We start from the raw sequence: 10584 nt of genomic DNA, 5'->3' as shown, positions 1-10584 counted from the left end.
TTTTTATAAATGTATTAATTAATTCATTGGTAAAAGGAAACGGACAGTACTGTCTTTTCTGCTGCTCACCTGGATTAGTAGTAGTACAGAATACAAAGGATAACATTATTAAATGGTGTTTGTTTTACGTGTGTTTGTTTCTCTGTACTATATTATGGGTAGGTTTAAGTTAAGAATGGAATGCGAGGGGGAAGAAGGGGTTAGCCAAAAAATTGTTGTATCTGAATCTAATTTCAAGTAAATTTAATCATAAAGTGGATTAGATTGGATAAGTAAAATTGTATAAAATAAATTATTACGTTTGGATTTGGATAACAGGTTAAAATTGTACTAATGCTTAAAATTATATTATTTTAATATTTATAAATTCATAAATATATTTTAAATTTTAAATTTATTTTTAATAAAATATTATTATGTTAAAGTTTAATAGTAAGTAATATAAAATTATAATTCATTGTTATAATTATTATTATTACAATTATACATGTCACTTTTAGTCAAATATTCATTATGTTTATATTATTTATTAAAAAACTAGTTTAATATAAATTTATAATTTGAAAAATTCAACTGAATTAATTTGTAATTCCAACAATTAGAAATTGAATCATCTATATGAAAATAAATGACCATTAGAGTGTCAAGATAACTTTTGTTGCATTCAGACTAGCTACACTTGAAACTACACCAAAAATTTCACCTTAGAACTTAATTCACAACTTTGAAAACCTTTGAAACAACGTGAATACATCCTTTTACTTTAACCATGCATACTAACATTAATAACCTTTAATCATACTTTACAATGCATTAAACAACCAAACAGATCATTGGAAAACTCTTAAAACATACCCAATATTAAAACATACCCAATAGTGCATCACAGCTCACTACAACATAATATAGAAAAGTACCCAAGGGTGGCGTTCAATGTCCTAACCTCTGTTTGCCTGAAGCTCAGCACCCACGAGATAGAGTTGGCGCCTAGTGCCATGACAGTTGCATAAACATGAAAAATCAGACTTGAGACACTTCACCTTAACTTCTAAATACCTCTAGGACCCTGTAAACATAGTGAAAACTCAGAAAACACTATTGTAACTTAAATTGACCCTTTAAAATCCAAGTCACTCCTACAAGCTATCCAATTTCAATTCTACACTTTTAAACCTTTATATCAGTTTACAACATGCATAAACAAGTCTAAATACACTTGTTAGCACACTCCAATACCTCAATTTTATCCCTGCTATCTTACTTTTCATTTTCATCACTTCAAACCTCTAAAATGACTTAAGAACTCAACATGAAAGAATTTCTACTTTTATGAGACAATTTTTTCTGATATAAACTTTTTAAACAAGTCCTGATTGATCTCCTAACTTATCAAAAACTCTCCAAAACAGTTTCCAATCTTTTCCTCACAGTTTCACTACCTAAAATCCAAAGTTAAAACAAAATACGTGTAAAAACTCACTTACAAACCATTCACGGCCTCTTATACTATATTTTACTGGTTTGAAAGCTTACATAAATCCCAAATGACTTTCCAAACAACCTCAAACTCTTGTACCCTTCAATCAACCAGTTACTCAAAAATTCACCTATCAACATTCCTTTTTATGCTTAAAACTCAAGTAACCGACTCTTTTTCAATTCAACACATTTGTTTTCTTTTCAAACAATTAAACATCTTCATCATACACCATCTATTTCCTGATTATTCACTCCCAAACATATTTCTCGGATCCGATATAAGGTTATAGGTTGACCATTCTGGAAAAATGAGAAAACCCTAAAAAAACTCCATCACCCACCACCGGCACATTCATACGAAGCCGAAACCAAAGCTTACCTTCACTAAACCGTTAAACACCTTCCTTTTGTTCCAAATCTTGTAAACCTTGAGTTCCTCACAACCGAACGATGGAATGATGACCAACTCAACGATGGTTGTGAAGAATGAAGAGTGAACAACAACACAGCTCAGAACGGAGGGGAAAGTGAAAGAAATATGACCAAAGTCAACATATATTATAGGGTCAAAAGGGTAGAATGGACATTTAACAAGATAGAGGTGCGAAAAAAAAACAGGGATGCAGAAAGTAGCAGCCCTCCAACTTTATAAATAAAAAACAAGTTGTCTTATTTATTAAAACTATCATTAATAAATTCACACCACAACTATAAAAACTTCTATGCCATGCATTTTAATAAGAAATTAATTATTATCCTTCTAACCCATATCGTAAAAGTATTGGTTAATATAATTTTTTTTAAAAAAATGAATTATTATCAGAGTAAAATTTGTTACAATCAGAACTCTAAGAAACATAATTTTATTATATTTATCAAAGAAATTCGTGTAATCACGATATAGAATTCCTTACATTATGCATTAACTAACTATTGTATAAAAAAAAATTGAAATAGCCTTTCTCTTCCCTTTTTGTTCGTCAACGTGTAACATTTAGCGCTCGCCATGTGAAAGAAACAAAGTTAAGAAAGTTCCGACTTACATACAACGCACAAAGCGAGTCTCGAATTCATTCATCACTCACACAGTCACACTCTCCCTCGTCGCGCTCATGGCATCATCCATTATCATTTCCGATACTCAGCCATGGAAGGACCTGAAGGTAACGTAATAAAATTGAATCGATCAACTTTATTGTTGTTAATTCTCGCCCTCAATCCGAAATTACCATTAAACGGGTCGCGTTTCAATTTTGAGCAGGCGCATGTGGAGGACATCAAGAAAACGCATCTTCGCGATCTGTTGACCGATGATAAGCGGTGCCAGTCCATGTTCCTGTAAGCAAACGATATATTATTCAAACTCCGTTTCTTAGTACAAAACAAGAAAATTCTGAATTCCATTTCCTATTTTCCATGCGGTGGAAATTAATTTTATGATTTTGTATGTTATGTAGTGAGTTCGATGACATTCTGTTGGACTATTCAAGGCAACAAGCCACTCCCGAAACTATCCAAAAACTACTTAAATTGGCGGAGGTTTGTTGTTTCGCGCTCGTGCTTGAATCTTTTATCAATCGGTAAACACATGAAAAAGGAATTTCCAAATTCTGATTATTGATTTTTTTTCTAATTTTTTGCAGGCTGCATCGCTCAAAGATAAGATTAACCGCATGTACAGCGGGGAACATGTGAGTCATTGTCCTCAAATTTAACAAAGTTTCGCAGTCCACAAGTATAAACAAAGTCATGCGTTATTTGCTAGTGTTAATTTTGACTTTAAAATATTATCTATGTATGGCAAGTGTAAAAAAGTATCGACTGTCGACCAATCAAAGACTATCGGTGGTAACACCGTGATTGTAAAAGACAGCAACCTTATCTTGAAGGGGTTTGTGATTTGATTTTTACACTTTCAGTACACAGAATATCTTCTTACTTTTTCATTTTTGGATAATGCTGGATTCACTTTCAGATTAACAGCACGGAAAACAGGTCCGTGCTTCACGTCGCCCTTCGTGCTTCAAGGGATGCTGTCATACAAAGTGATGGGAAAAATGTTGTGCCAGAAGTTTGGAAAGTTCTTGACAACATCCAGGAGTTCTCTGAGCGGGTTCGCAATGGTTCTTGGGTAATATGCTACTCCAATATTCTAAGGGGATGTTTTTTGACCATTTGATTCATTTGAACTAAAGGGTGTTAACTACTAACCTTTTTTTTGAAGGTTGGTGCTACAGGAAAGGCTTTGAAGGACGTTGTTGCAATTGGTATTGGGGGAAGCTTCTTGGGTCCGCTGTTTGTACACACTGCACTTCAAACAGGTTGCTTGATTACTGCTAGTCTCTTTAATAGCAATTCTACAATTATTGGCCTTTTATGTGTTGTCTTTATAATAAATGAGTGTCTGTGTGTGTGTGAACACTGTTCTTAGTTGGAAACAAGTAAAATTGTTGAGTATATATTTATTTATTTATGTCATATTGCAGACCCTGATGCTATTGAATCTGCAAGGGGTCGTCAGCTGCGCTTGTAAGTATCTGTTGTCAGTGAAGTCTGAAATTGCAATCATTAGTTGACCGCAGCTGTATAATATTTGTTTTTCTGAATCTAGCTTACTATTACACATCTAGAAGCTGGCTGTACTGTTTTCATAAAACCAATCTCATCCTCTATTTGAATCTCTGCAGTCTTGCAAATGTGGATCCCATTGACGTTGCTAGAAATATCACAGGATTAAATCCTGAAACAACACTTGGTAAACGATTGTTTAACAGATGAATATATATATATATATATATATATATATATATATATATATTAAATAGACATGGAGGCTTATCTTGTATGTCTTAATGCCTATCTATAACAATTGCAGTTGTGGTTGTTTCAAAGACTTTTACAACAGCTGAAACCATGCTGAATGCTCGAACTCTTAGAGAATGGATATCATCTGCACTTGGGTAAGTGCCGCATTAAGAGAAGTTGCTCAAGGATATTAGTGTAAGCAGTGGTTGGGCTTTCAGTAGTTTCCTTCGTTTTTTATGAAATGTGCAGAACTAGATTTGGAACTTATAGTTTCTTACTTATTCTAAGATAAACCCCACCCCCATGCCCCCCACTTCTAAATATCACCAACTTTTGAAAGGATAGAGAGTGGACACTATTCAGAATTGACTTTGATAATGAATTGAAGACTGTCTCTCATTTCTTCCAGGCCCTCTGCTGTTGCAAAGCATATGGTGGCTGTTAGCACAAATCTCAAGGTATTGCTGTATTTTCCTCTTTTGGCACTATCTGATTAAGTACTCTTCAATGTCTAACTCTTGTTTTCATTCATGAGTCATGTCTGCATTTGATTGATCACCACCGTTTGTCTTGATACATGTAGCAGCCTTGTTTTCTTAAATCCTTAACTAATCACATTATTTGCCAGCATATGTGCTGTTAAAACATTATGCTTTTGTGTGAATCATTGTTGGATGTACCTATACCAAAGGGCACTAACATAATAATTGAATAATAAAGCTGTAATAAGGAAGATTACAGAAGGGTGAAGTTCTCAAAGTTCTAATTTCTTTGGTAATTCTTTTAAATTTGTGCATTTTTTCTTTAATAAAGACAAAAATTCATGAAGAGTGCGTTTTCTATTTGTTATTATGGCTGTATATTTAACTATTTTTCTTTCATTTATGGTGCAGCTTGTGGAACAGTTTGGTATTGACCCTAACAATGCTTTTGCGTTTTGGGATTGGGTCGGTGGGCGATACAGTGGTGAGTAGTGTTTCATCTATTTCCCCCTCTTCTTAACCCGTTAAAGAATATTTGAAGTTTACAAAAGATTTGATTATGATGTTCTGAAATGTGGCTTGCAGTTTGCAGTGCTGTTGGAGTTTTGCCATTGTCTTTACAATACGGTTTCTCAGTAATAGAGAAGTATGTCTTTCACTGTTAGTATAGTTCTAATCTGTATGCACCTCTTCTAGAAGTGATTGTTCCTAGAAATAGTATAACTTCTTATGGCTATGTTGTGCTTCACCTTCTTCGTTTAAGGAAATAATCACCTTCAAAGATTACAAGAATGATGTAGATAAGAATGCTTTCGATAATCGTGACTTTTAAGAATGAGATATAGCATATTTTGATTTCCGTTAAATGTATTTAGATTTCAATTATGTTCTGCATACTATTGGCACTGGCAACTCAGTTTTGAATATTCCTTCGGCAAGAAACTAAGAAACATATACTTGAATGTTTTCTTTATGATGGTCTTTTTTCCTTTAAAGGTTCTTAAGTGGGGCTTCAAGCATTGATCAACATTTCTATTCACAGCCCTTTGAAAGTAATATACCTGTAAGTGCCCCTTTTCAGATATTTTATACTTTTGAGCTTTATTGTACATGTGGATCTCTGCTTGTTCAAGCATGTATTCTTTAATTATTGTGTTACTGCATACTGGCTATCCCTCCAGTATGGTTAGTGTTATATTCTATAATTGTAAAACTAAATTTTCTGTATCACGTGCTGCTCCTTTCAGCTTTTATTTCCTCTCTTTTTTCCCTTTGTTTCTTTCACTATTCGGAGCATTACCAATTCCACAGCTTTGGATTTTTTTTTCTTAATTATTCCTTCTTCTTTTTGAAGAAGAGGTGAAACTGTGGGTAGGAATTTGGTTCATTGTAATTTTCAGATCCCTTGTTTCTTGGACCTTAGGTTTTCTTGTATTTAAGATGTTTTTGTACATTTGGCAACCACTTGATGAGATGCTTAATTACATCTTATTGGAGTACTCCAGGTGCTTCTGGGTTTGTTGAGCATATGGAATGTTTCATTTCTTGGATATCCTGCCAGAGTGAGTGCTTATTTGACCTGTTCCCTTCAGAAATATTTAATAGGTTTTTTGTTCTTAAGTGGCCTCATTCAAAACATTAAACTTTTGATATTTTTACAGGCCATCTTACCTTATAGTCAAGCTCTGGAGAAGTTGGCCCCCCACATTCAACAGGCAAGTTTGTTGCAGCATTGTGCTTGAATATTATTTTAATTCTACTTTACTTTTATTCTAATAATATTTATTATTGTTTTTTTGCTTTAGGTTAGCATGGAGAGTAATGGCAAGGGTGTTTCAATTGATGGTGTTCCTCTACCATTTGAGGCTGGCGAAATTGATTTTGGTGAACCAGGAACTAATGGGCAGCATAGCTTTTATCAGCTCATACATCAGGTGATTTACTAAGTACTATATAATTGGGTGTTTGAACTTTGAAGAATTAATAAATTTTGTGAAAATTTATACTTGAAAATATTACTTGTGTAAAGGGCTTAATAATGGTAAAATTAATCACGTCAAAAGCCTACATTACTACTGTGCTGAATGTTAATTTTGATTTAAAACACATTCTAATGAAATAATGTCTACAATTATTGCATGTTGTGGTTTATATTTCAATTCCAGTTTTTACTTGTTTTGAATGCTAATCCTTGGGTCAAATTAGAGATTTTGACATGGGAATAATAAAATCAGGAAGAAATTGCATGTGTATTTTCATCCTTCCTTTGTCCGTCGAATTAATACGAGCAGGAATGTGCTCTGATATAATGGTTATCTTCAATTAGCGTTTCTCTATGTTACTGAAAATCCAAGGGCACATTTCTTCTACATATGCAAATGAGACATTCCTATATCCAGCTTTCCTTAACTTCTCCTGGCTGACCTGAATTTTTGCTTTTCTTTACCAGCCTATTTAAAACAGTAGTTATTTAGATTTTAGCAGTTTAGAATCTTATGTTCTTCTTGTTGCCTCTATTGCAATTTTACTTTGCTTCTTTTTATTTCATATTTTTGTAACCGTATGAAAAATATGAATATTTAGTATATATGCTATTTATTGAGAAATTTGCATTTCTTACTTTTAGGGGCGTGTAATTCCTTGTGATTTTATTGGAGTTGTAAAAAGTCAGCAACCTGTCTTTCTGAAAGGTAAGGAACACAAATTAGCATTATCAAGTTTAATCATCGTAGTTTAGTTTTGTAAAGTCAGTGCTCTGATAATATTTTGGTAATGTAATTTATAACCAGGTGAAGTAGTGAGTAACCATGATGAGCTCATGTCCAACTATTTTGCACAACCTGATGCCCTTGCATATGGAAAGGTACATTTGTCCTTACTCTGTTCTTCTAAATTATATATCAAATAGAAATCAATAAGGATATAAGTAAAAAAATCTGTGTCAATGCTCTCACTCAAAGGTAACTGATATGCAAGTTTCGACAGCACTGAACTTGTAGAAATAGCTTCTTTTTTATAATTTTGTGGAGTAGATTTTACAACTCTCCTCATTTATCATGAGGAATATGACCATAAATCAAAATCTTGTAGACAGCAGACCAGCTGCAAAAGGAGAATGTTTCCCCACACCTTATTCCTCACAAGGTGATATTCTTTCTTCAATGCAACTTGCAATTTTAGTAGTTGAATCCTTAGTCACTAACATGCTCATTTTTTTTCTAAACCAATCTATAGACATTCAGCGGTAACCGACCTTCTCTCAGCCTACTGCTTCCATCATTGAATGCTTACAATATTGGGCAGGTACATAGTCCGCAAGGTTGTGATTAGTAATTAAAGGAAAATGGTTTATTCCTGTTTACTTATTTTATTGAGCATGTTCCTGAGGAAAATTAGGTATATGACTGATGAGAATTATGCACAATAATATATTGAATATTCATATTTTTGCAATATGGACATGCATTTAGTTTATTTTTTCTCTTTTGAAAAGCTATTTGTCATATTCCAAACTAGGCATTCACACTGGAGATTTAACATGAGAAATAAGCATTCACTTTGGAAAGGTTGTTTGTAGGGAGTATTTTAGTTTTTATTCTTTAATGCCTATTCCTTCATAATATGCTGACAGTTTAGCCCAGTATCGAATAACTACTGCAAAAGCTATCTGTTTGGCAGATAATTTCATTCATTTTTCTTTCTGTTCGTTGTGTTTTCTCCAATCCTTCAGTTTTTGTTTTTAGTTCTTGATAGAATATAAAGGTGGCATATGTGCATCTTTGGTTCCATAATCGAGTTGTATATTCTACATAATTGGTCATAATTTCCTGGTGCTCTATGTTCCTCAGTTGTTGGCAATCTATGAACACAGAATTGCTGTAGAGGGTTTCATTTGGGGAATCAATTCTTTTGATCAGTGGGGAGTAGAGCTGGGGAAGGTATGGTTTAGATAAGTAATGTTTCATTGTGTTTCTATATAAGAAATTTCTGAAAGACTTCCGACTCTTATCTCATAAATACATATATGCAATTTCAATTGTAGTTTTATTCCCACTTTATATTTCTCGGTTCATTCTCATCGTATTTAATGATAATGCAGTCACTGGCTACTCAAGTCAGAAAACAACTTAATGCATCTCGAACAAAACAAGAACCAGTTCAAGGTTTTAATTTCAGTACAACAACAATGTTGAATAGATATCTTCAGGTATGGAAATCCCATTATCCTAATTGTCCCTTTATTCTACTTGAAAATGAAAGAAAAAAGGAACTATAATTTTATTTTTTTTGTAATGAAATATTTAGTATTTTTCTATTGTGTTTGTGAACACCTGATAAGAGGTGGCAAAACGAGTTGGACCTGGGCCTGCCCTATTAGGCCCATTAAAACATTGGACTAGGGAGCCTTAAGCCCACATCACGCTAGTACAATTGGTTGGACTGACTAATCTAGACCCTCTGGATAAGAAGTTCAAATGAAAATTATTTTTCTTAGAAAATAAAGTATTATCGAGAACACATGAGGTCATTTAGTACTTTAAAGCATTTAATAGAATGTGTTTAATGTTGACATCACGGGAAACTGAAACTTGTGAAGACACTTGATTAGTAGAATTGAAAACCCCATATTTTAAATTTTTATTCCTGAAAAAGCTGTTGCTGCATACTTAGTATTTCAGTCATACATACGATTGACTGAAACTAACCCCACTACCATGTATTTCTTTCTACATTTAAAATATCTGTTGTATGATTTTTCTTTGGCTGGTGATAATACAAACCATTAAAGAGAATGATATCATCATCTTTATGCTTAACGGCAGCAGATTACTAAAATCACTTATTACTAGTTTAATATATATAGATTGATAGTACAATTGATGGCAAAACTTTATTTTTTCATGGCAGGCAAGTTTAGACATCCCAGCGGATCTGCCAACTTCTTTACCGAAGATCTAATAGCCTTTTTGCCAATAGTTGTGTTCATAATGAATAATAAGAAAATAATCTGGTGAATGTTATATATACAGCACGCCTACGAACATGTTTTTATATCCGTATCGATTTTAACTAGTTTAGCACGATACGTGGTTATCCTATTCCCTTGCTGTCGAATTATCTTCTGCTGGAAAGTGAAAAGCATTTTGGATTCTAAATTTTGTTTGGAGCTTGCCAACTGACATGTTGTGATATCCTCGCTGTTTCTTTTTTCTTAAATTGTTTAGACGATACAAGATCTTTTCTGCTGGAGTTGTGTTATACTGAAAAGTGAAAAATGTTTTGGGTTCTAATTTTTCTTTTGGAGTGTTTTTGACTTGCTGTACACACAGCCTAAGGTATTTTGAGCTCAAAAGTCAAGATGAGCATGCTTTATCATTATTCTATTCTAATGCTATATACACAGAGCGGTGTCTTAACTGTTCGTCGTTAAGCCTACATATTGATCATGATTTTGACCTTTTTAACTTCTAAAAGACTAGCTATAATTCTAAGACCTGATGCCCCTATCTTGAAAATATCAACATATTATAAAGGTTACAAAATCTTAAATGAAAATATTCATGATCAAAAGTGTTTAACTTTTAATAGACATTCCACATGATAAAATAAAATATTTACGTGAAAGGAACACTAATATAGAGAAAGAAAACTGCTAACTTTTAATTCGAACTCAATTCCATTTGATAAAGAAAAGAGAATTCGGACTGATGAAAATAGAAATGTCTGAATAAAATTATACAAGTAAGGAAGTATAAATTAATTAAAGATGTTATGTTAAAGGAAATGAATAAGAAAAAAAAGACAAAATCACAAGTGA

The 10584-nt window shown here is 33.1% G+C and overlaps 1 protein-coding gene across 1 annotated transcript; it reads left to right on the top strand.

Moving 5' to 3' along the window:
* The first annotated feature begins 2444 nt into the window (after positions 1-2444).
* On the top strand, positions 2445-9922 carry LOC108343450 (glucose-6-phosphate isomerase, cytosolic). The gene is made up of 23 exons (XM_017581753.2): positions 2445-2642; positions 2741-2817; positions 2937-3018; positions 3123-3170; positions 3455-3610; positions 3704-3800; positions 3966-4008; positions 4167-4234; positions 4355-4439; positions 4694-4742; positions 5178-5250; positions 5352-5412; positions 5763-5829; positions 6272-6328; positions 6428-6481; positions 6572-6700; positions 7393-7456; positions 7556-7629; positions 7857-7910; positions 8001-8069; positions 8615-8704; positions 8866-8973; positions 9675-9922. The coding sequence occupies exons 1-23, from the start codon at positions 2592-2594 to the stop codon at positions 9723-9725; spliced, it is 1707 nt and encodes a 568-aa protein (XP_017437242.1). The 5' UTR covers positions 2445-2591; the 3' UTR covers positions 9726-9922.
* The last annotated feature ends 662 nt before the right edge of the window (positions 9923-10584 follow it).

The sequence above is a fragment of the Vigna angularis genome, chromosome 4 (assembly GCF_016808095.1).
Source record: "Vigna angularis cultivar LongXiaoDou No.4 chromosome 4, ASM1680809v1, whole genome shotgun sequence".
In the NCBI taxonomy this organism is placed as follows: domain Eukaryota; kingdom Viridiplantae; phylum Streptophyta; class Magnoliopsida; order Fabales; family Fabaceae; genus Vigna; species Vigna angularis.
The sequence above is the reverse complement of the archived record's forward strand: the minus strand, read 5'-3'. Positions and strand labels throughout refer to the sequence as shown.